The 25,857-nt window shown below is 39.7% G+C and overlaps 1 protein-coding gene across 1 annotated transcript; it reads left to right on the top strand.

The window, feature by feature from the left end:
• The first annotated feature begins 47 nt into the window (after nt 1-47).
• Nucleotides 48-25,146, top strand: LOC137613414 (centrosomal protein of 128 kDa). The gene is made up of 25 exons (XM_068342625.1): nt 48-761; nt 1,021-1,107; nt 1,361-1,493; nt 1,652-1,770; nt 2,082-2,173; nt 2,451-2,523; nt 3,533-3,655; nt 4,681-4,767; nt 5,498-5,572; nt 5,679-5,805; nt 6,814-6,965; nt 7,133-7,204; nt 7,474-7,659; nt 9,147-9,335; nt 9,586-10,044; nt 11,576-11,728; nt 11,941-12,105; nt 14,483-14,542; nt 15,564-15,756; nt 17,517-17,566; nt 19,332-19,355; nt 20,651-20,728; nt 21,062-21,175; nt 22,033-22,141; nt 24,316-25,146. Exons 1-25 carry the CDS (start codon nt 591-593, stop codon nt 24,387-24,389), a joined length of 3,165 nt encoding a protein of 1,054 aa, XP_068198726.1. The 5' UTR covers nt 48-590; the 3' UTR covers nt 24,390-25,146.
• The last annotated feature ends 711 nt before the right edge of the window (nt 25,147-25,857 follow it).

The raw sequence follows: 25,857 nt of genomic DNA on the forward strand, positions 1-25,857 counted from the left end.
TCCTTTGAGCCACTGGGGTCGTTTGTTTTCCTAAGCAGACGCGGCTAGTTCAAGTTGCCATAGCACGGCAAAGCTGAGTGTTATGTGTCAGTTATCGCTCCCACGGCGAGGAAAACGCGAATCTTTTTGAACATGCTTACTGCGGTAGAAATTATGTCTTTTATTACGTTAGACATATGCAGTGTTTTGTAGTTTTGCGGGTTTGTTTGAAGCCTAAACGTTGGCTAACGTGGTTTTAGCTAGCTAACTATCTAAGTAGTTGCCACTTGTTGCTAGCCAGGAGGAGCATCAATCACAACCATGTCCTGCAGTGATTGTTTAGGAAGAGGACGGTGTTAGTGTTTTGCTCTTCAGATAACGTTCTAACCGTGTATGTTTCTAAGTTAACAATGACAAAGCTCTCGTTTCTGATAGGTATGACAAAAATATCTAGTGCAAAGAAAGTTATTAAACAGCCTTTGTGCTATAACCTGATTAACTCTGCGGTCAACGATTAGCTGACGTTTCCCAAAGGCAAAGCTTGTCTTGGTCACTAATCGTCAGAATTGTGTAGTCAGGCTTTGATTGTTGTACTCTTTCGGGTTCAAACTATGGATACATCCAGTGATTCTGACTTACATGACAATCGAGTGCAGAGGCCTCGGGGGCGTGCAGTCCCCAGCAGAAATCGACGGGACAGAGCCGGAGCCGCTGGTAATGGGGGAGGTGATCGACCAGCAGACATCTCGGAGAAGATGAGCACGCTGGCTAACACTTTACAGGTAGGAGACAAGAGACTGCTGCTCACATTTCATCCACCTACAAATAGTGGACACACTTCTGTGTCCGGTTGACATACAGTCAAGTACTCCACTTTTTAACTGATGCGTTCCTTATTTAAGAACTGTAGGTGACATCAGTATAATACAAAGGTATTATACATACAGTATAATACCTTTGTTTTGAGTATTCATGCATAGCTTGCATTGATTATGCTGAACTCATATCAGTCATTGCTAATAAAGGTTGTTTTTCTTGTAGGACACCAGTAGAAACTTGACTAAAGTAGACCACATGCTGGGCCGATACAGAGACCATACAGATGATCAGGCTGAAGCCATGGCACTGGTCAGGGTTATATTAATCATTATTTATCTTCTTTTAAGTCACTGTCTAATTTCTTTGTTCTGTTCCAGTGAATTTACTCTGATTTCTCTTCTTCTGAACTTTATCACTCATCTATTTCACCTTCTCAGATCATTTTAGGGGATTGATTTTTGTTTTATGTACTGTATTTCTCCAGCCTCTCCCTGTTCTTATTTGAAACTACTTACATTTTTTTGTTTTCTAAGTTTAGTGTTTGTCTGCTTTTTGGCACCAGCTCAAGGAGAATCTGGAAGAGTCGATAAATCAGCTTCAGTCTCAAAGGCTGGGCAGATCCAATAGTGCTCAGAGCGCTTCAGCTTCAGCCTCAACTCTGCACTCTAGTGATCTGGATGCCGACTCTGGGTCAGGTACAGAGAAAAAAATAATTTTCTTGAGAACAGAACACAAACTCATGAAGAATTCACACATACTTTCTACACGTCACTAAGTTTTTTCTTTGAGTAATATTTTTGAAGTGCTCATTTCTTCTTTAATACTTTAAACACATGTAAATGTATTATTTCAGATGATCTGCGATTCTACCCCACATCTCCACTGAAAGACTATACAAGCACTCCAAGAAGGAGAAGGAGGTCACGGTCTGCCAGTGTTCATTTCAAGAATACCGAGCAGACAGCAGAGGATGTAAGAAATGGGGAAGGACCAGCTCTCAATCAGTGCTTCTTGTGACTGTCATGTAGTTTCAGAGAGTTTCCACAAATGGGCATACCGAGTTAGCAGTACATCTGAAAATTGTTATGCTAGCTGTCATGGAGTCTTAAAAGATTTGATTCAAGTCAAATATTGTTTATTAATATTGTACTTTTCAGATACCTTTGTTGTGTTTAGGAGCCCATTTGCATTTGTAATCAATTGATTCTGCTCTAGCTACCATACATATACTTTTTTGGAAAGATGTATCAATTTGAATTTATATCTGTGTATGTCCCAAATAGATTCATGTGATGCATCAATCTTTGAGGGATCTACGCTGTGACCAGCAGAGACTGTCTGATGACCTGGGGAGAGAAATCCTTAGAAGGAATAGGTAACAGAAGGACACGCTGACTTCCAATTTGTGGTTTTTCCATGTAAGACACTAGATTATTTCAACTTTGTCATTATTATGGCACAAGATGATTGTTAGAATTGACTTTGAACTTGAAACAGTGTTGTTAAATGAGCAAGTGCTATAAAATTACAAAATTTATCCATAATTCATCAAGTGAAGCAATATGATTATACTTACGTTTTGATAAATAATATCCTACAGTAGGATTTTTAAAGTGAATGACAAATATGTAAAATTTTCTTTTTTCCTACAGGAAGGATATTGACACCAGGCGTGCAATGGAGAACATTATAGGCCACGTGACATCTTCCCAGAGAAAGGCCTCAGTGAGTTGCAACTGTCTATTTCACCGTACTTGAATTATACCACCTTATTTTATGGTTAATGCATCCTAAATTTAGAGCCATCTCAGTCACAGTCATTGAGAAATTTTCCACCAATTGTGAAAAACGGAATCCTGGAGCACGGCCGTAGCTCAGTCCACTAAATCTTGGGCTGGGGATCGGAGGGTGGCTGGCTCAAGACATATGTTAGGCAAAAAATTTCGTGTTGTGAACTGGCAGTTGAGAGGTGTCAGTTCACCTCCCCGAGCACTGCCGAGGTGCCCTTGAGCAAGGCACTTTCCCTTTTTTTAAATTGCTCATTTGGGTCCCACCATGAAGGAACTACACAGGCCTGTAAGCATGCAGATGAGGTGTGTGTGTGTGTGTGTGTGTGTGTGTGTGTGTGTGTGTGTGTGTGTGTGTGTGTGTGTGTGTGAGTGTGTGTCACGGGTCTGTACACATACTGTATATACTATGCATGTGATTAACAACATAGATTAATTAGAGTGGACACATAATTTCCTTTTGTCAATTAATTAAGTTGATTTAATCTTTAATCTTAATGTTTATAAGTGGGAAAACCTGCAAAATTGGCAATGTATCAAATACTGTACTTCTTTTCCCCACTGTATTTGTTTTCCATGTTTATTTAATGTCCTTATCTTCAAATGTGACCGCGGTGAGGTCAAACTCTGCAAACGTTTCAGTTCAGTTTCTAGGCTGCTAACTGTATATCGCTACTCTGACAGATACACTCCACCTAATTAAAGCCAACATGTTGGGGGAAGGGAGTTTTTTGTTGTTGTTTTTTTAAAACATGTAATGATGTGCACTTCATCAGATAAAGTTGAGGTGTAATTATTTGACTAAATTCTTACATTATGAATTTATTGCTTCCAGTCAGTGTGCTCGATATTTTCCTCACATACACTTTTTATTTCCTGGTGTCTTATCTATCAGACCTTGCTGCCATTCGTGTGACCTAAAATATCTTCCATCTCAACGTCTGCAGATCCCGTCTCGTGTGGAGCAGCGTCTGCAGGAGCTGGAGAGAGAGATGCAGACTGAGCAAAGTCATGTGAGGAGAGGGAGGAGGTCTGATCAGCGGGCGACGGTTTCAGATGAGCTACCGGAGGTGACACTCCTTCCCCTCACAATTCAGATATTTTCACACATCTCACTGCTGACTTTTTGTGCTATGTCTTGATAGAAAAATTGTGAGCAGTGTACACACTTTAATATAGGACCAATTATTTGATATTATGACATCCTATTTTTAAGAAAAAAATTAACATTTTAAAATGTCACAATGATGATTAAGATTTTTTCGTTCAAAACTTGCATATGTCACTTTTACTATGTATCCCTATAGCAAAAGTGAGATATGCAAGTTTACTTCTCTTTTCATGAAGTTTTTTGGCGTATTTTAAATCTATATGCAGTATTTTGTTTTTCTTATTAACAATATCAAACTAAATCAGTGTTGAATTACTGAAAAGCTCTCAGCTTCAGGGGGCGGTAACCCCCTCAACCCCCTGCAACATTAATAGTTGAGCTGAAAAAATACTTCCTGTTGTTGTCCCTTTGTTAGCTATCTAGTGTCATTTTTCTATCGATCCTTCGCAGTTTGTTGGCAGAACACAGAGGGGCGCTGTGGAGCTCTGCATCCAGGGTTTGTGAGCCAGGTTTTAACACACTGTAATGATAGTAGCTACCAATTCATTTGCATCTAGCTCCTCTATGTACCTCCTAATGGTACACTAGCAAGGCCTGGGGCGTCCAAAAATTAAGGGTAAATAAACAAGCATCAGGAAATGAAGAGGAAAACAATCTCTTTTACTACAGAAGAGCAGGAGAGGAGGTAGAGCAGAGAGCACATTAATTCCCTGTTGATGGGCCTGCTGTGATGTGAATCAAATAGATGATGAGTCACTTGGGTAGATGTTATTACTGGCAGCCGGTAATTCATCACCACTGCCTGCTCAGAATGAGTGGGATCTAAGCTCTTACACAAATCCACAATAATGCCAGTATCTCATTCCAAGAGGATGAGATGGGAGAGGAAGTGTTGCAATAACACCTCTCATGTTGCATTCTTATTCAACTTAAATATGTGGGGTCTTATAATATATGCTGTGACCTGTATGTTGCATCATGTAGATTTCAGGGAGACACCAGTTTCAAGATCATGAACGACAGGAAGCCATGGCAGCCAGGCTACTGACAGCAGAGAGGGAGAAGTCCAAGGTGAATTGATAGAAATAATATGCAACATTTCAGTTTTAAAATTATTACATTTAAGATTTGTAGCATGTTAGCTTTAATAGATCAGAAATGACCGGACCTTCCTTACCTTTCATCTACAATGTTTTTTTGAACAAAAAATATATGCGACAACTAATGAACATACTCATTTACAGCAAAGTTGAATGATTTATTTTCTACTTTCCTTACCAGTGTGATATCTTTATCCCACATTACACAAAAACATCCACAGTGACCCAGAATTGTGCAGAAATGGTCAATTGGCTAGACAAGCTTAACTGACAAAAATGTCTGTTTGGACTTGGCAAAGGTATATTCCAAAGAGACCTATTTGACTTCTCCTAGTTTTGATTGATGGAGCTTAGCAGGAGAAAATATGTGTAAATAAATGTACTTTTAATTAAATTAATTAATTGGACTCCTTTTTTAATTAAAGTTTCCATCATCGCGTAATTAATTATTTTTATAGAAATAGATATCTGTAGCTTTTAGCATTATTAAATCAAATGGAACTACTTCCCAACTTTTTGATAAATTATGCCTTAACTCATGTTGTACACTTCCTAAACCTAGAAACTGTAGATTTAGTCTATGTAAAGATTTACTTTTTGACAGGGGCAGACACTACTTTGTATTCCTACTTTTATGTCTGTTCCCAGACCACATCCCCATTATATAATGTTCTGACATTTTTATTTTCCTCCCATATTAGATGAATCAGGAACTGGAGAATGCACGACGATTACTTGAACAGTCAGAGGACAGCAGACAGACCCTAGTTCAGCAGGTTTGCTTATAGCTGTGTGTACTGTATGTGCAATAAACAAAGCAGCATCTTACAAGAAAATGTTAGAGCCAGATAGCCTGAATGGCTTTTATGTCACGTTCCCCAGGTGGAAGGCTTGCGGGGTGATATATTAAGAATGAGGAAGGAGAAGACTCAACTTCAGAACGCCCAGTTCATTGCCCAATCTCATGGCAGCCACATTGACAGGTTGGAGGGAAGAGGTGGACAGCAAGGTACTAAACATAGGTTTGGGTGAACAGAAGTGGAGAAGGCAGAGCGGGATTGACACGCAGGTGATGGATGGATGGTTTAAAAGATTGATGTGTTTGTACAGGAATGTTTCTCGTTAAAATTTATATAAATGTCTGTAAACCTGTTCAGCTAGTGTACACAGCATACACAGGGGCGGCAGTAGCTCAGTCCACTAGGTCTTGGGCCGGTAACTGGAGGGTCGTTGGTAAAAGACCCTTGTCGGACAAAACTGTCGGAGTGTGAACTGGCCGTGGGAGGTGCCAGTTCACCTCCCAAGCCCTGCCAGGGCGCCCTTGAGCAAGGCGCCGAACCCTTTTTAAGTTGCTAATTTGGGCGCACCATAAAGGAGCTGCCCGCTGCTATACCACCCCATCACTTGCATGCCATGCCTACAGGGTGTGTGTGTGTGTGTGTGTGTGTGTGTGTGTGTGTGTGTGTGTGTGTGTGTGTGTGTGTGTGTGTGTGTGTGTGTGTGTGTGTGTGTGTGTGTGTGTGTGTGTGTGTGTGTGTGTGTGTGTGTGTGTGTGTGTGTGTGTGTGTGAGATTTACAGGCCTGTACCCAATATATACAGGTATATATGCATGTGACTAACCATCAGGGTGTGCTAGAGTGGACTAGCAATTTCCTACGGGATTAATAAAGTTGATTAATTAACATTGGCAGTTTCTGGTTTCCAACATCTCAAATGGGAGTCTTGTGAACACGTAAATGAAATCAAGAGTGAGCACAGCAAAGTTGTGGCAAGAGCAGTGTTTATGAAAGGACAGATATTTTATTTGCCTGTATTGCAGAAATAAAATGAAAATTGTTATAGTTTATGGAATGAGATATTCCACTTTCCCACTGTTTTTGTAATGTTATTGATTGTAGGTAATCAAAAAATGGAAACTTTGACAATGCCAAGGTCTTTCATAGTTGTTGAGTTGTTGAGCCACCTGTTCCCTAGTTTTGTATCAATACTTTATATGCCCAAATGTTTGTGTACTAGACTTGTGTGTAGATCCTTTGGACCTAGTGAAAGAAGTTGCAGATCTGCGACTCCAGGTGCAGACAGCGTCAGTCCTCAGTGAGGTTGAAGACTTGAAGAAAGCTCTGGATCGCAAGGAGAGGGAAAGAGTTCAACTGAGCTTACGGGTAGAGGTGTGTATCACAGTAGTTTTGTCACAGCGGATGTTGATTCCCTCTCCTGTTTTCTTTTATTTTCCACTCCATTAGTAGTCGTACCCACACATGCACGCACATACACATTCACACATGCACACTCACAAATGCATGCCCTTGACCTTTTAATCTATTCAATATACCAGGAATTGTCATCAGACCTGGCGAGACGGGAACAGCAGCAGCTACGAATGCTGGAACAGCTGAAGGAAATACAGGTATTTTAATTGGTCAATGTATAATTCATCAGCGGATAGATAATTCTATTCAAAGACATGAAAGATGTTTCATGTAGTTGTTTCAAATGGATGTACTCTACGAATGGTGCCTCAGTCTTGGCACAAAAAAAAGGAATTAAAAAAACAATAATTGAATGAAATATGACCCCCTCAGAATTAGACCTTTGGGAGATATTGGGACCCTCACATGAATAAAAGCACAGTTTCAGTGTAAATACACATTTCTATAAAGTCATTCATTCTCTTAGAGCCGGGGTCAGGCAGAAAAGAGGGAGTCAGAGGCGTTACTCCTGGAGAGCAGGAGGACAAGAGATGAATTGAAGACCAGGGCCCAGGAGGCTGTGCACCGATGGAGGACAAAGTGCAAAAGACTGCAGAAGGAGATGGAGGATGCACAGGCTCACGCTCAATCCCTTACCGACAAGGCCTCGCAGGTCAGTTGAGACAGATGCATTCAATACCAGACTTTGGACATCATAGCCTTCAGCAGCATCTGTGGCTAGGTACATTGATCTTTATAATACTGGCTTTTTTCCATGTTGGAGAAAGATTTTTCCATCAAATCAGTGCAGGGAACTGATGTACCTGAGGTTGAATTATGAAAATTTAACGTTAATAAAGAATCTCTTCTCATTTATTTTAAGGTAAGAACGTGTAACTCTCACGACTGCTAATTATTCTGTTAACACAACTACAAAAGTCCTTCTGTAGAATCCTCACTTTTGACTTCATTGAGGCCTGAAAATTTTATCATGTCATGTTCACTCTTCGGATACTGCTTCTCGAATTTAGCTTTGCAGCTTATTGGTGTTGGCAATCACCTTTCCTGTTGGTGTGTTCAGCTATCAGTGGTGTGTTGATCTCGAGTTCACTTTTAAGTTTTATGTCTCAATATTAAATGTCCATTTAAGAATTTCTCTTTAATAGCCTAAGAGAAAGTCTTCTCTCTCCTGTCCTGAGGGATCATTCATCCTTCTCATTGCTATAACATTGTGTGGTCTGGAAACTGGAAACAGTTCAGAATCTGTAATGGTTTACAAGATTATTTCCTTCCTCCTGACAGCAGCTGCTAATATACTGTATATTGGAACGAATCACGAATGGGTAGATTTCATTACATAAATGCATTGTTGCATGATAAATATTAATTCACATAGATACTAGTAGCATTTTATGCAAGATGTTGTGGAGCTTTATATTCATGCAACTTTTAACCCCAAGAAAGCGGAAATGTTTGGATTCTTATGGAATTATGTCTTTTATTATTTATAACTCTTTTATTTTATTGTTTTATCTGTTCAACAGAAACGTTTTTGTCAAACTCAGATGATATTCCTTAAATGATATCTTTTGAATTAACTTAATTATTTATATATCCACTTATTCGAACTGTGTTATAACCCTTGTGTTTTGTTTTAATTAGCAGCTAACTTGTTATTCGCGTCAAAGTCACCTCCCAGTTATTTATTTTCTATCAGAGCTGAGTGAGTTGCCTCCATTCTGACAGTCAGCTGCCTCACAGCTCACAGGCAGAACTGGCGAATGTGATGTGACTTAATTACAAAATTATTCCTGGCCTGTTAATGAATTTGAGGAGAGACTCAAGTGCTCAATTAAATGATTAGGTTTTGAGCTACATCAAAGTCCGCAACATCCATTGAAAGAAAATGGACGAGTCTGTTCAATCTGCCTTGAACAGACTCGTCCATTGTCCCTTATCAGAGTTGAGCGCTACCATTTTTCTGTCAGTTCAAGAGTTAGTATAGCACATGCTTCTCTCCCTCTGTCTTTTTTTCTTCGCTCTTTCTCTGGTTCTGGTCATTATTGGAAGTCATCCTTTTTGTACTCCGTTACCTAGATTCTCTTCATTTGTCATTCATTAATTCTGCTTCCCCCCCATGTTCTCACTTTCTCCCTCTAGGCAGCCAGGGAAAAAGAGAGCTTTCAGGCCCAGGTGAAGGTGCTGAGTCATCAGAGTGAGGTGACCCGCAGAGAGCTTGCTGATATCCTCGGACGTTTGGCCCACCGTGAAGAAGAACTCAATCGCAAGGAAGTGGAACTGTCTGAAACCCGCCAGCGGCAGCTGTCACTGGAGCAGGAAATCCGAGAGGTGTGAAGTTTGAACATCCAGGAAATTAAAATATCTCTCAAATCACTAGGGACGCTGACACAATTACAGTAGTTTAGTTAGAAGTATTCTTTCATTTTCGTCACAGATTATTCTGTTTATCGATCAGTGGAAGTAGTAGTAGTAGTAGTAGTGGAAGTAGTATTGAATGATATAAATGAATGTGTAATGAACGGTGCTTCTAATCAGTCATCAAAAGGAGATTTGATCAAATATTAATTTTGTCATCTAGGTAAGGGAGGCCTCAACTGCCCTAGAGGAGGAGAATCGGCGTCGGGCCACCTTCCAGACAAGACTGGAAGAGGAGAACCAGAGGCTGGATCAGAGAGCTGACAGCCAGGCCCGTATCCATCAGAAAGCTGAGGAAGCACAAGCTGAGCTCCAGTCCACCCTAAAGCAAATGACCGCAGCCCATGTCCAAGTAGCCCAACGATTGGTTGAGGAAGAGAGCTCCAAGAAGGATCATCAAAAGAGTGCCTTGCAGCTACAGGCCAAGCTGCATGCAGTAGAGGAGGAACGAGCTGCACTCGGAGAGCAGCTTCAACTTGAAAGAGAAGTGCATCAAAAAGAACTGCACAACGTAAAGATGATGATGGAGGAGAGCAGGACCAAGAAAGATGAGGCGCAGGACATGCTCAAGCTCTGCCAACAGGAGCGAGATGAAATTCAGGCACGCATGAATGAGGTTAAGGTAAGAAAAATGTAGGCTTTGGAAGGTGATAGACCGTTTAGGACTCACACTTAGTTTTGCAGAGACTCATGATACAATTTTTATATCTACACAATTAAAAGTTAGCCAAGGACGTAGCTTAAACTTTGTAAGAAGAATGAAAAAAGGTCACAAATCAATTACCTGTTTTCTTCTGCGAAATAGACTGGCAGTGTTATAACTTGTTTATTAATACTAATGTCTGCCAAGATCTAACCTGTTTCCCTCTTTAGCTACATATTTATCACACACACATACGCACACACACACCTTGATCCTCTATGCTTATGGTTGGCAAGAAACTGAATAAAGATTTAGATTGTTTAAGTGTGCCTTTAAAAGAACATAAAGACCCTTCTAAAGAACAATGTTGAGCTCTGCATTATTGATGAAATGTGTCACTTTGTAATTTTTTAAAAATGTTAAAGTCAAGTGGACTTAAGACAATTTTCTTTTCATTTTTTAATTCTTCTCTTTGCACCAAGGCAAAGATCACAAACTTGGCATTTATAGTGTCATTGGCATACATTTTAAATTCAACACAGGATAACTCGGAGACGCAAAATATCTGAACTATTTCTGACTCAGTGAGACACAGACAAAACTGTCATTATAGTAATTTTCTTCATTGGCTGTTTCTCTGTTCTCGGAGTATGGGTGAACCAAGGGTAGATGAGCTCTTAATCATGTGTGCTACCCTGTGGATTTTCATGACTGCTCAACAGCTCCAAGCTTGGATATCTAAAAACTCTTGACAGAAGATTTCAGATGTCTCATCAGATGTGTTGGAGATAGAGGACTCCACTTGAGTTACTTCCCCCTCCAGTGATCTCCAGTGATGAGCCCTCATGGGTACTTTGTTCCTTCAGGGGTATAGTCTTGGCTGATTAGGTAAAATTTATTCCATTAGAATTGCGTTAATATGTGACACAGCTCATTGTAGTGGTGCCCTTTCTGAATGTGGTAAGGAAAAAAGGTCTTTGCTAGAATGTTTTAATGCACTGCCTTGTGGGTGCTATCCCTAGGATGGCCAGCATGTCTTTATATAGCGAAACCAGAATCATGGGTTATGATTTTAATACAGTCAACTGTAGAAGCTTAAAAAATATTTTATTGCCCTTATCTTCTCAGTTATTTTTTCTTCCATTCCATCTTCCGTCTCAGTCTCTTCCTGTCTCAATTCCTCGGCTGCCCCAGCACTAATTTTGCATGTTCTGTTTTTCTTTTCTTGATCTCACAGCATTTATTCTTTTTTGTTTTTTCTTTGTTTCAGTTCAGGATCAGATTTCAGTCTCGGCTGAACACCGTCAGCTTCTATATGTCAGTTGTGACATGATGTCAATCAAATGGCACCTGAAATTGTATTTGTATTACTTGCAGTAGTGTACTGTAGTATTACTCACACTACCAGATTGAAATTCCAGATACACAAACTGCAACCTACATTTAGTTGATATTTTAGGAGCAGGTAACTGGTCAGTTCTGAACCAAAATCATTGTTTGTCACTTTTAGGCAGATGCAGCATCATCCAAGGAACTGTGTGGGCTGCTGCAAATCAGGTTGGATAGGATGAAGGATGAGTGTGATAAGCTGGTAGCCCAACTGAACTTAAAAGATGAGGCACACTCCATTCTCCACAGGAAATACCAACTACTGAAAGAGGAAGTAAGTCCTGATGCCCAAGATTGTTGTTTATGTTTTATTTGGTAAACTGAAAAAACAACAACTATATTACCCTGTAACAAGCAAACCTAGATCTCTCTGCTCCCTGCTTAATGTACTGTATGTCTTGTAAAGTTCAAATGGCATAACTTAGACACAGTTCACATCAAGCTTTAATTTGCATCCACAGTATCCTGTTTGGCTCTTCTCCACAGGTTATATCAAGTGAGCAGAGACTTTCTTCGCAGTCAGAGCTTGTTAAACTCGAGGAGAAGGTATTGAGAATGGAAGCAGAGCAAGAGACTGTCCTTACCTCCATGGGTGAGGAACTAGATGCAGCTTGCCGCAGTCTGGCTAGGAATGGTGAAGACAAACTTCAGGTATTTTATTACTAATATTCATTTCTTGCTTGGTTTTGTTGTACAATGTGAATTTACCTATTCCTTCTTTATAAATAAATAAAGATTTACAGCCTTTCCTGTGTAAACTTGACAGAAACTGGTGAAGTATCAACAAGCTCTTTGCTAACTGCCTTGTTGTCAGTCAGATAACTATTCATGACTGGTTTTGAAATAGTAGCTTCTCATTCTCCTACTTCTCCTTGATGCTCATCATAATTGGTAGTTACATTAAATAACTGAAAAACAACAAAGATGACTCCCAAGATGATCCCAATGAGCAGAATGTGCAGCAGATAGCAATAGGAGTTGTCTCAGTATAGGACCCTGGGTTGTACCTTTTGACCCAAAGAGAAAGACTTACCAAACTACACATATTGTTGTCGCTGTCCACGGATTTGAAAACGGACTTGCTCATATATACCAATATTGTGTGAGCCTATTCATCAAAATGATGTCCAGATGTCCAAAGGTCTTCGACAAGCCAATGAATTCTTATATTCTGATAATGTAATTTGGCTGAAATAACAGCACATATTTGGTTGTGTTTTTTATACTCTAATGAGAGCCATTATTTATTTTCAGTAACAGATAAAAACAGATCAAATGTACCTTCCATCCAATCATTGAGTTTGAAAAGATTTAAATATGTAGAAATTAATAGTTGATTGCACATAACATACACACTTTGAGACTACCATACGTTAAAGTATATAATGCATAGTGTATCTTCAGTTGCACCGATCAAATGCTAATGATGTAACTAGTTTTCTGTTGCTGCTCTAGACTAATGAGCCAGTCAGTTCTTATCTGCTCATGTGGATTCCCTAAGTTAAAACAGCAGTGCTATAAGCGGATATGCAAACAAATGCCTCGCCTCGTCTACTATCTGTCATCTTCAAGTGAAGTCAGACTTACTGCTGATTGGCTTAATGGCATGCAATTCACATGTTAAGGCTGTATCAGGTTTTTTATTTCTTTATGGTCCCTCCATCATTTCTACAGAAGTACTTGTGAAATGTTATTTCATTGCAGTCTCTGACTGCCTTATTTTACTCTGTTGTGATTTACATCCTGTTCACATCTTTTTTTCAAGGAAGTACAGTACAGTAATTGTAAACTATAAAACATAGTTCTGTTTTAGAATTTTGTTTGTTCTCAGAATCTGCTCTCAGTATATCTTGTTTTCCATCACTTACAGTATTGAATGAAGTGAAATAATATATCAATATCTTTAAACACCAATTTCTCATTCCCCTTTGCTAGCTGTTAAACTCTGGATTTCCTCTTTTCACCTCTCTTAAAACTGCTTTGCTTCTAAGTTTTGAGTAGTAGGTCAACAAATCAAAGACACACAATCACTGACTACTGTACTTGCATTCTGAAAGATAAATATGAACCTTGCAGTCACGCATGCAAATTAGCAGTGGCACATTTGGATTCCACATCAATGATGTTAAGAAAATAGTGTCATTTCTCTCCCTTCAACTTCACAGATAGCTTTTTCAACTGCCAGGCTCCTTGTTTAGTTTTTCAAGTCTTTCCTCCTTTATGTCTACCACTGCACAGAGCTACTTTTTATGCTTTAGAAAGAGTAAAAAGAACAAGAGGCATGTTTTTTTCATCCCACACAGTGACATACTGCCATATGGTTGTGCACTCCCTGAAACAGGGACTTCGACACAGCAGCTTTCCAATGCAGTAGTTTAAGCTTCCGTTACAATGACTAATGAAACTGTTTTTGATTGCCTGTGGTTTTGAGCGACAGCTTGAAAAGAATGGCTGACATGTGCGTGGTAAGATGGTTGTTACTCAGGAAAAGAAAGAGTCCAAAAATGTTGTTGTTTGCTTTCTTTGTCTGTTGATAATGCATATACATGTGTTCTCTTGCATGTAGTTAAAAAAAATATGTTCCCTTTTGAGAAGTTTGCTTTTGTTGTGTCATCTGCTTTTTCTTTTTGTCTGTACAGCAGGTTGTTAGGTATGGCTTTTGTCTTTATGGTAGCAGTGTGGCAGAATGGCCTGCATTGTTCTCATTCATATCCATTATTCTCAAACACTACTTCAGCATCTGCAGTTGTTTATTGTCTGTCTTAAACTAGTGTCACAAGATGTAGGTGAGAGGTGTTTGTGCTACTGAAGATGTCACTACAGTTTCACGCACCATCACTATGTTGACCAGCTGCACCGATGCTTTGCTATGACCTCCAGAATAGTACGTGTTACCAAAGATGAGCCCTGTCAACAGAGCTGGGTCCTTTCACTCTTGGCTTCATGAAAAACTTTTTTTTTTATTACAGTGACGGCTAACACAGATTACAAAGCTCATCTTTATGTGTTGATCTCTCTTCTTTAACAGGCAATCTCACAGAAGCCTGGGATAGTGAAAGATCCCCATCGTTGGTTAGCTGAGACAAAGGTAGGAGCTGCATCAGTGGTGACTTTTCCTTTCAGGGGATTATTCTAGATGATCAGTTATTTAATTTAAAAAACAAAACAGTTAACCATGAACATCATGCTCCTCTCCAGGCCTAAAAAATATAAATAGAAGATTAATGATAAGAAAAACATGTAGAAATTTGGTCTAAACATACAAGTATCCTACCAAAGATACAAAAGATATGTGGTTGTTAGTATTTTACTTGTTGTTAACTCTATATTGACAAGAATTAAGCTAAAGTTCAAGCATTTCTATCCATCATAATCAAAACAAAGACCTGTTGAATGCATCACGCTAAAATATTCAGCCATGCTTCATTTTACTGGTTTTTATTCCTCTAAACTGCAAATTAAACATTATGAATTTATAAGTTCATAACACTGCAAATTGTTAATTTTCTTCATCTTATTACATCCCACTTCAAAGCGGTGATTGTCCATTAAATATCTTCACAACCATTGACCTATGAAAGTAAGTCAGGGTAAAATTGTTGACTTCAGAGACTAACATCCCGCGACTTACCCTGACCTACCCTGAAAGTAGGTCAGGGTAAAATTTTGCTTTCAGGGGTTTCGCAGGATGTTGCAATCTCTGACTGCCTTGGTTGTAATTTGTAACAGTAATTGTCTCCTGGCATCTCTCCCTCCAAGACAAATGAGTTTCTGGTTAGTATAGCATTGATGAATTGCTAAACAGGAAAGTTTTTTTAAAATATGTTGCCGTCATCAAATTCTAAATTATAATCTGATTTTCAATTAAACATTTTATCTCATGCTGTTTTCAATTACATGTTACTGTGTCCCAGGGCATGCAGTGCTTCAAGGTAGAAGCTCAGGTCTTAGTTGCAAAATCCTATGTATGTAATTCCCTCTTCCCCAGTGCTCTGATCCCTTTAAATTTAAGATGATTGAAAAAAGGAATTCATGATAGGACCCCACAAAACCCATCATTCATCAGCCCCATCCAAAACAATCATGCATTTATTTATATAACCAACCAGATCAAGCTCCGCTGGCTGTGTGAGGAGGTGCGGGAGAGCCAGACAAGAGAACAGAGCCTAAAGAAGCAGTATCATCAGACCAGGGAACAGCTGAAGGTGCTCAGACAGAGCCGGGACACACAACAAAATGTTCTCCTGCAGCGCCTGGACCAACAGGAAAAGCTGCTACACTCTGTCAGCGCTGAAAAGAGAGGTACACACGGGTGTTTAATTAGTGCGTGCGTGCGTTTCTGCTTCTGATTCACAGTGGTCATAATGCCATATAAGCATGTCATGAACACACCCAATATAGAATGTGAAAGCACATGATCATGTGAGACTACTTAGGCTTTCTGGTCTTTATTGAAGAGCTAATAATGAAGAAAAAAAATTGTAATTGTTTGTGTTTAATGTACAGTACAACTATGAAATGTGTGTTTACTGAACAACCATGAAAAAGCTTTGATCTTGACCAAAACTAGGTTGAAAATAAAACATTACTCCTTCACTGATGGACCTCTAATCATTTTGATTGTTGCATCCCAGTCAGGCATTTCCTTCATAATTTATTTTTCTTGCATAAATTAAGTTGAATTGTAATTAAAAGGAGGGGCGGCACGGTGGCACAGTGGTTAGCGCTGCCGCCTCAAAATACGGCGGACCCGGGTTCGAGTCCCGCTCTGTGCGGAGTTCGCATGCTCTCCCCGTGTCTGCGTGGGTTCTCTCCGGGTTCTCCGGCTTCCCACCACCTCCAAAAGCATGCGCTTCAGGTTGATTGGCCATTCCAAATTGCCCGTAGGTATGAGTGTGTGCATGCATGGTTGTATTTCTTTGTGTGTGGCTCCGCAGTGCACTGGCGTCGTGCCCGGAGTGTCCCCCGCCTCACGCCCTGTGCCGCCGAGATAGGCTCCGGCTCCCCATGACCCGCTGCGGCGGATATATCATTGGTAATCTGAAGATAACTGACTGTAATTAAAAGGAAGCCGCTTCCTTCATATCAATGAAGCACTGAAGTCATGGTTTATGTTTGAGAAAGCATCTTAATGTGTGTGAACTTTAACACTTCTTTTGAAATCAAATTAGTTTTACCCATCTTAAGTTCCATTTGAATTCAGTTTCTCTTAATGAGCAATAACTGCCAGAGAAACAGCGATACATTTTGTGCTTTATCCACCCAAAGTGAAAATGGCCTATTTTGTTTGTCATTAACACCAATAAAGATTTTTTGAAGAGACTATGATGTCAGAAGAAGGGATAGATGAAAAGTACAGAGACTTCAAACACCTGCACGGGAGAAATTAAGCTCTCTGTAATTATAGTCCAATGTGCTAGCATTGCACCATTCAGAAAAGCCATCTGTTGGTCCCACCTCGGGGAATATGGTCCTTCTTTGAACCCAAACATTTATCAAATGGTATTATGGGTCATTATTGTTGTTGAGAACACATCTGATTGAAAGACCATTTCCAAACAGGGTTGAGGATCTACCCTACCATCAATCAACCACACAAAGTGAAAGACAGTCTTATTATCTTACCCCAGACATGATAATACTCACATGATGCCCCAGTATGTAAACAAACCACTTTTGTCCATAATGACTCATAATTATGCTGGGAGGGTCAGCCATGATTATTAGAATAACCCCCCCCCCCACAATGTGTTAGAAACCTCGAAGAAAATTCAATACCTGAAAATAGCCACCACCAAGTTGGCGTTTTCTTCAAAATATCTTTAGTCCATTTGCTTCTGAATCAGTCTTTGAGGGTGAACTTAATAAAAGACATGATTGATAATAGCTCAGCAAAGCACTCACTATTTTGCAGATTGGCATCCTTTCATGAATGCTTCACATTGACTAGCTTGTTATCAGTCTTGGCTACTGTGAAGTTCTTTGTAAATAGAGTTTATACTTTACTCCCCGGCGTGTTGTTGAGCACAGCATGAAATCATCATCTTCAATGTGTCTTTCAGAACTAATGGAGAAGAGTCGAAGAAAGGAGGAGGAAATGAAGACCCTTCAGGTTAGCATTATACGTTCATCCTTATCTTCTTGTCTGTTCATATGTGTCTGTAAAAATGCAAAATGCAGTTGAGCTGTATATTATCCCCCTATTTTTAAATGGATTGATCTGAAAATGTGGCGGACCAAGCCCTCTTATTATTGTATGAATCTCAGGGTAAATTGTTTGATCTTCAAATAATCATGCATTAGTAATTGTATGAAGCTGAAATAGACACATTTATTACTAACCGTTGTTAATCAAATCATCAATACAATAACTCTAACCCTTGAACAAAGTAAACCTTCTCAGAAGTGGCCTACCTTCCGAAGTTCTTCCAAGAACAGAATGAAGTTTCATCTGAAATTTAACACAACACACCTCAAAAGTTTTTGGTGGTAAATCTGAAGACTGATAATGATGATGAGTAACTGTTGGCCTGAGTCATCTGAGTTCTGTGATGCAGTGCTGTAAATACAGTATTACTACACAGCCATTGGCCTGCTGTAGTCCTTGCAGTCATGCTTGAATAACTAGCTAAGAAGAACCAGTGCAGTCACAGACTGCAACACCCTTGAATTAAAAATTTTACCCTGACCTACTGTATTTGCGTAGGTCAAAGATCAAAGCTAGTACTCTGACCTACTGGCATTGACCAAAGCACTAGCTTTGATCTATGGTCTTACTCACACTGGCCTTCTCCCTCGTCTATCTTACTCGGTTCCTGATTGTACAAAAGTTAAAATTTGACCTTCACCTAGTTTTCTCACGGTCAAGGTCATCATATCATTTTCATCCCCTTTGCCTAGTAATATGCTTTTTGTTTCATCTTTCTATCTGCAATGATTGTGAAGATATTTGGTGGACATACAAACAGACGGACAGATGAACGAACAAACAAACACACAAACACTGACCATTACAATACATCACCGCCTTGAAGCAGGATGTAATTACCACAGACACAAGGCCACAAGGAGTTTATAAGCCACAAGAGACCTTGTTTCTGTCTTTCAATAGAGCAGCATGTAGGTTTGGCAGGACACCAACTCACCTCATCTGGATTGGACTGGCCTCCAACACCCCAGTGGCCCTTTATTCACCATTAAACATCCAAACACACACAAAAGTGTCTGCTAAGCATTTGTTCTTTTTGTACCACTGTGAGTGTGCATGTGTTTGTATTGGATACCAGGATCCCATCTGTGGCTGCAGGATGGCACCTGCTAGAGCTTGTGTGCAATTAATCAGGCCTCTCAGACCCAGCAGAGCTTTTAATTATGAAGGATGAGGAGAGAGTGGAATGATAGAGTGAGTAAGAAGTTGGTGGGGGGGTGAGGAAAAGAAAGCACTCTTGTTAGAAACCTTCATCACGATGGAAGGTGGGGCTGGGGTGGTGTGGGGGTGGCATATGTGTGTTTCATTGGTAGATAAGAGGCATGACATCACTTATGCATCATCAGAGAGGGAACATCAGTCAGGAGCCGGATGAGCAGCGAGAGCGGTTTGTCTTTATGTTGGTGTGTGTGCGATAAGAAGTCTGTTGTGTGCTGCAGTCTCTATTCACCTCCACCATCCCCCCTCCCCTTTACCTGGTTTGTTAAAGAACTGTAGTCTTCTCCTCTGTCTCTGTTCTCCCACATACACTGGCTTTCTGTCTGCTTACCCTCCATTTTGAGCTTTTACCTGGACTCACAGTCACCACTGATTTTAGTACAATATCTGGTCTTTCTTTTATTTTTATATGCATATCAAATAATTGTGCTCTGATTGTGTGTTTTTACAGGATCGCATATTGGATCTGGAGATGGTAAGATTTGATTTTTACCTGGATAATGAGGTGACATAAAGTTGTATGCTCACTTTCAAAAAACTGATTAGTCGGCTGTCCTGGAGTTCAGTAATTAGAAGTCATGGTGAGTTTTAGCATGAGTCAGCAGTGTAGGCAGGTTCACATTAGTTTGTCAATTTTTCATCAACCCGTGGAGGCAATTGAGGCCCAGAAATTACTTTAGTCAAGGCTCAGAGATCTGTTAATCATCATAAGTCAAACTAATGGGCGTTAAAAACCATGCTGTACTTTCAATATTGTATTAACCTCGCTAAGCGCCCTGTTGAGTTTCACCAACAGCATGCTTTACCACCTATTAGATGTCAGTATGACATTACTAAGCGCTACTAAATGGTCATATTGACCCAAACCGTTTTTACTTGAATGGAAAACGTTGATGAAGCTGTCCAGTGCACGCTGTCCATCCATCACAGTTATGCAGTGTGCTTACCGAATGCAAAGTTCAATGAACTGCTGTGTGAAAGAAGAAACACCTCAGAGCTGTGTCAAGTCAAATAAATTCTCTTTACTTTAACGACTCAACACCGCCTCCTCCTCCTTTCAGCTTGGGTGGTGGGAATCAGCCAACAGTCTTTCTGTATTGTGTAAAGTATTGTTCTGTCCTGTTTAACAATCAGTGTGAGATTGTAACAAGTGCCTCAGTTTATACGTACCTGAATTGGAACGGGGAGGTTATTAGAACATCCTGTGGAGAGGTGAATAGAACAGAGTGAAGCTTGTGCAGTTAAAGAATCAAAGATTGCAGTTGACTCGATTAGCTGTCCTTAATTTGCTTACGAAAGGAGCAGGCATGTCTGTTACCGTGTAGGCTTGAGCACTCAATTTTAAATTTCTCACTAGTATGAATGTGAATCCGTAGAAAATGTTTGAGATTACATTTTTTATGTTAAGGCTTAAAAAATTAGGGTTCAAAATATATTGCACGAGCTTTAATGCAAGGATCTAATGCAAGACAACCAAACGGTTTCTACAGAACTCTTGGCGAACTACATTATTTACTAGTGGAAATACTATATTTACATATTATTACATAGTATTAAGCTTTGTGCTTGTGTCTATACGGCATTTAATTTATATTTCATTTTGTTGTTGTTTTCAAATGGCATAACTGATAAAAAATACTGTAATTGTACATGTTAAGTGTCTATAACTTCTGTGGTTGTACCACTGTGTGTTACATTTCCGTAACTGCTTTCTCTACTATCTTAGAAAGAAATTGTGATGTAAAGTGATGTCTTGTGTTTTGCTTCCAGAACACAAGAGTAGCGCTGGACCACCTGGAGGTCATTCCAGAAACGCAATGTTTGATGGAGAACTTTGAAGATTTGGAGGTGAGTTCATTTAATGTGCAGATCTTTTTTTTTTCTTTTTCTTTTTGAGATTCAAAGGTAGGTGTGGTAAACAGGGACTGCCCAAATGAAATAAAAAGAGAGGTTTTCGGCGTGTATGCTCAGAACGGGTTGGAGATTTGTAACTGAGTATATCTCAGTCCATTCTCCTCGCGAGTAAAAAATATAACTTGTCTTCTCCTTTTTGTGAGTGTGTTTTTAATGTTCTAGGTTTTTTTGAACCTGACAACAGGAAACATTCATTTTCATTAATTGAAGTCAAGTAGGCAAGGTTTTGATTTGTTGTAATGACACAGCCTCCATTTTTACCTGCAGGAGTCACAGCGTCAGAGGGAGATGGTAGAGCAGCGTTACACCAAATACAAAGAGATCATCTGTGATCTGCAGCACCAGTTGGAGGAGTCCAAGCGTAAAATCCAAGAGTACAGGGTACGACAAACATGCAGGCCGATTAAATTCTGTATTCTCGACAAATTTGCGTTATTATCCCTTACAATAGAGAGTACATCCCAACGACAGCCCACACTTTTCTATTTAAGTCACTAATTGTGCTGCTTTGTTCAAACAACAGTGCTTTTGGATAAGGCTAACCTGACTTTGAGGGCCATTTATGATCGTAGCTCGCCCACACTGCTGTTAATGTGCACTTCACCTAATTTGCAACTTGTATGAATATATGAATAATTTCACATGCTGGTAATGCATCATGGACTGGAGAATGGGGCAAGCTCATGCAGTGGCACAAAGGTACACTAAATGAAACTTGAATTTTAACTGCCACAGTCATTTTCTATGGTATAATGCCATCAGGGGAACCATCAGGACATCACTGTTGACAGCTGATTGCCATCAGTAGTTTTCATCCTCCTCTAAATAGTCTTGCAGTCACTATAAACGCTTGAAATCTGCTAGATTGCCCTGCTGGTTTGTTAAATGACTCATGTTGAGTGGTAAGTGGCAACTACATTAGTGAAATAGCTGCCCAGGGTTTGTTTAGGAAAAGGATGGATGAAGATGTCCATTTTAATCAGAGTCAACCATGCCTACAACAAAAACCTACACTGCATTCCTTGCTTAAGCTACAAGAGCTTTTAAATGACTTTTCAGAGATTAGTTCTGTGATGTTGAATATAATGTCTAGGAGACAGGAGAGACACGATGGGCCTCACAACAGAATAACTGAGTATCAAGAGGTGTCTTTTAGGGATCTGACAATATTCACTGCACGTTAACTGGCAAACGGGCATCTGGATAAGACACTTTTATCCTATTTTGCCCTCTTCCAGGAAGAGAAACTGGACGCCACCTCTAGAAGTTGGAGACTGGCTGCTCTTTCGTCCTCCATTAAAGGCCACAGCACAATCCTTAGCAGCTCTCTGAGATCTGATTCACTGTGTGAGTACATATCCTCTTAAATTATAGTATAGGTATATTTCAGGTTTATACAAAAAGGCGAAGGAGAAATGGGTTAACTACTTAAAGCAGTTCTGCAGCAACGGAGGTTGATCAAGCCCCGAAAGTTGGTGCTACCAATTCCACCAGTTGTCTTAACCACTCACAACCCGCTCTGTCTGCATAAAAGTAGTGTTGGAACACACTTCGTTATCATACCATTGTGAGCATTATTTCAACAGTATTGTACTGCAGAAGTGGTATGTTACTGTCAAAATTGTGATGAAAAGGACCTTAATGATCGATAAACCATCTAAATACTTAAAAATGTAGGTTTTCCATACAGAGAAATTGTGTATGTGTGTATATATGCAGATATCGTGTGTGTGGTGGCACAGTGGGTAGCGTTGTTGCTGCACAGCAAGGGGGTTCTGGTCTCTGTGCGGAGTTTGCATGTTCTCCCCGTGTCTGTGTGGGATCTCTTCGGGTTCTCCGGCTTCCTCCCACCTCCAAAAACATGCGCTTCAGGCTTATTGGCCGGTCCAAATTGACCGTAGGAATGAGTGTGTGTGTGTGCGTGTTTGTCTGCGTCTCTGTGTGGCTCCACGGCGCACTGGTGTCTTGCCTGTAGTTTCCCCTGCCTCACGCCCTGAGTCAACTGGGATAGGCTCCAGCTCTCCACAACCTGTGACAGCGGATGAAGCGGCAAAAAGATGAATGAATGTACAGTATTTGTGTATATGTGTGTATATATGGTGTGTGTGTGTGTGTTAAATATAAGATGGTAACTATCTCATCCACTCCTTCAGTCTGATACCACAACACAAACTTTCCATGAATGCTCTATGGTTGTGTTTCTGCATCGCTGCCAGTGGCTCATAGCCAAAATCAGTTAGGCTGCTTTCATTTATTTGGCACACTCTTATCTGTGGCTTTGTGTCTGCTTTATTTCATGTGGCAAGACCATTTTCAATTCACACCTAAATAGTTCTGAAGGGATCAAACTAGTGAGAATCACTGAGAAGCTTCTTGGGACCTAAAAAAAAAAAAGCAGTTCAGACTCTGTGGACTGCCGGGCAGGAGGCCTAGAGGAAGACCAAAGAGGAGGTTTATGGATGTAATGAGGGCGGACATGAAGATAGTTGGTGTGAGAGAAGAGGATGCAAAGGACAGGGTTAGATGAAGGCAATTGATTCGCTGTGGCGACCACTGAAGGGAAAAGCCGAAAGGAAAAGAAGAGGCTCTGTACCATCCCAAGGTGCTGCACTGAAGCAGTTCTGTAAAGAGCAGCGCCAAAATGAAAGCACAGCGATGTCACAGATTGGTCAACAAACACATGCTTTTGGTTTCCGGTGCTGCTACTAATGTGGCTCGATTAACTCAAGATTAATGGTCTCTGGATGTAGGTTTTGGGTAACCCTTTTTGACTTAACTGAATAAACTATAACAAATTACTTTTAGTAGGTTATATTTGTCTGCAGCCCCTCTGTCTCTGCTTCATTATTTTGTGTGTATTATATACCCCTTCGTCTCTGGTTTAAGAGTGGGATCTTTTCGTTGCAATCTTTGAAGAAAAGTTCTGTTTTTGGCAAACTGATTCAGTATCCTTAGATATATACAGTTGCAAAAACTTGAAACACCTCACACTGATTGCTTCCTTCCACTTCCTCCCACATCTCCGTTAGACTGTCTTTGACAAGACATGAAGCAGTTGATAGGTAGGACATACAGTTTTCACAGTCTTTTTAATTTGACAACTTGAGGGGGTGGGTGGCAAATGTTGCGAACGCAGCAGTGCTACTTGCTAAGGTTGTGTAAGAAAGGAGAACTACTGTACAATAGTGGGATTAGGCGGGGCGCCTTATCATATCTCCGATTGTTCGTAAATTGAGGACTACCTGTATTTAAAATGATTCAATATAGGTAGATAGCTAGAGATAGATATGCACTTTAATGATCCCAAACTGGGAAATTCTAATATTCAATATACAGTTTAGTCAGGTTCATAAATATTGAGATTTTTTTGGGGAGGTTTAGGGATTTATTCACTACCACAAAGTATAATATAATGAGAAAGTATATAAAAAGTTTAAGTAAAACGTATAATAAAACTGTGAGAGGTAACCCAGCCATTGTCTCACCTTACCTCCTGTTTTCCTTCTGTCCGTCTGCTACAGCTCCTGCAAAACTCCTGACCACTTCATCCTTGAATGACTCTGCAGTCAACGGATCCAGACCCCTCCCAGATTAGCTAAATCTCAAGTGACCCAAGTGGTGTGTCCCCAAAAACTTAAAACATGGTGCTCACAGCTGTTGTACCTGCCTGGAGCTCATCCAGAACAAAGAACATCTTGACTTTATCAAGAGGCCCTGCACTCAAACTCAGTCCTTCTTTACCTCAAGCAGACTATCTCTGAAGGTGCTCAAGAGAAGGAACGTCAAACTGAGATTTCACAGCAAACTTTAAAAATATTTGAGGTGACACTGTGAAGGTGATAACACTGTGAAGGTGTTAAAATGTTATTTATTGAAATCCTGAACTGAATGTATTTTATGGATTTGATCAAGTTTTAAGCCAAAAGAATTTGACTGTGACATTTTTCAATTTGAGATATGTGAAATGCTCAGCAGCTGTTTGGATATTTACTCTGTGATCAAGCTGAATTCCTTAAGAAATTTATAATTTACTTGTGATACAGTTATTTAGTATAAATCTACTGGTGCCTTTTGTGCAATATACATTTTTACTGACATATATTTCATCATCATAATGTGGTAAATGTTTTGCCATGTCTTATACGTACTGACTGATTTTGTTTCTGACTTAATATTTTTGTTTTATACAGTTCATATTTTTAAAAACTGAATAAGCAGAGATGTCTATTTTTATGCACTATGAAGGAAGTACAGGAATTTATGAATAAATCCTCTTGCATTACATATGTGATTGTGACCATACTTGATTTAGTGAAGTGTTTGTGTTACTGTTGTTGAGAGACTCCATCTACTTACCGATATATCTTGCAAAAATTTGCAAAAATTCTTCATTGTAGAGCCATACGGGAGACTAATGTCCTCTTCAAACTTTGAATCATACTTTGAGAAAATCCTGTTAAGTCTTGTAACATTAAATGACAAATACAGTAAATAAGAAAACTTGAAAAACCAAAATTAAAAAAAGAAAATTACAGGTGTAAACTTTTCCTGACCAAGCTCTGACAATGAAGTCAATTAGCTAGAACTTGTTCACCGTCCAGTTGGTAGGTATTCCACATTTTGTCTTTGTAGTGAATCTAGTCCAAATGTGTAATTGAAGTTATGTATTTTGCAAGTTCCTACATTTCCAGTTGTCACTTGGAGTCTTAAGCTTTTTATATTCTTCCTACTAACCTATTTATTTGTAAGTTTTCAAGATGCTTGTGACCTTCGACAACAACTGGTGTGTGTTTATGTTGTGCAGCCACCACACTCACCAGGATCGCCAACATTTGGGTTAAAGCCTTGTCTCAGTATTTTGCTTAGAGCCTCACATATGACATGTAGACATTTGGAGATGAGACACTTGGCCAATCACACTGGAGGAGACACAGGAAGCATAAATCCATCATTGGCATGAATTTACAAAATAGAACAGGAAACCGACAGTTTTCTGAAATAAAATTTATCACATGAAATGGTAAGATAACACTGTTCACCTGATCTGCATGTTTTTGCTGGTT

Source organism: Antennarius striatus, chromosome 19 (genome assembly GCF_040054535.1).
Source record: "Antennarius striatus isolate MH-2024 chromosome 19, ASM4005453v1, whole genome shotgun sequence".
Taxonomy (NCBI): Eukaryota; Metazoa; Chordata; class Actinopteri; order Lophiiformes; family Antennariidae; genus Antennarius; species Antennarius striatus.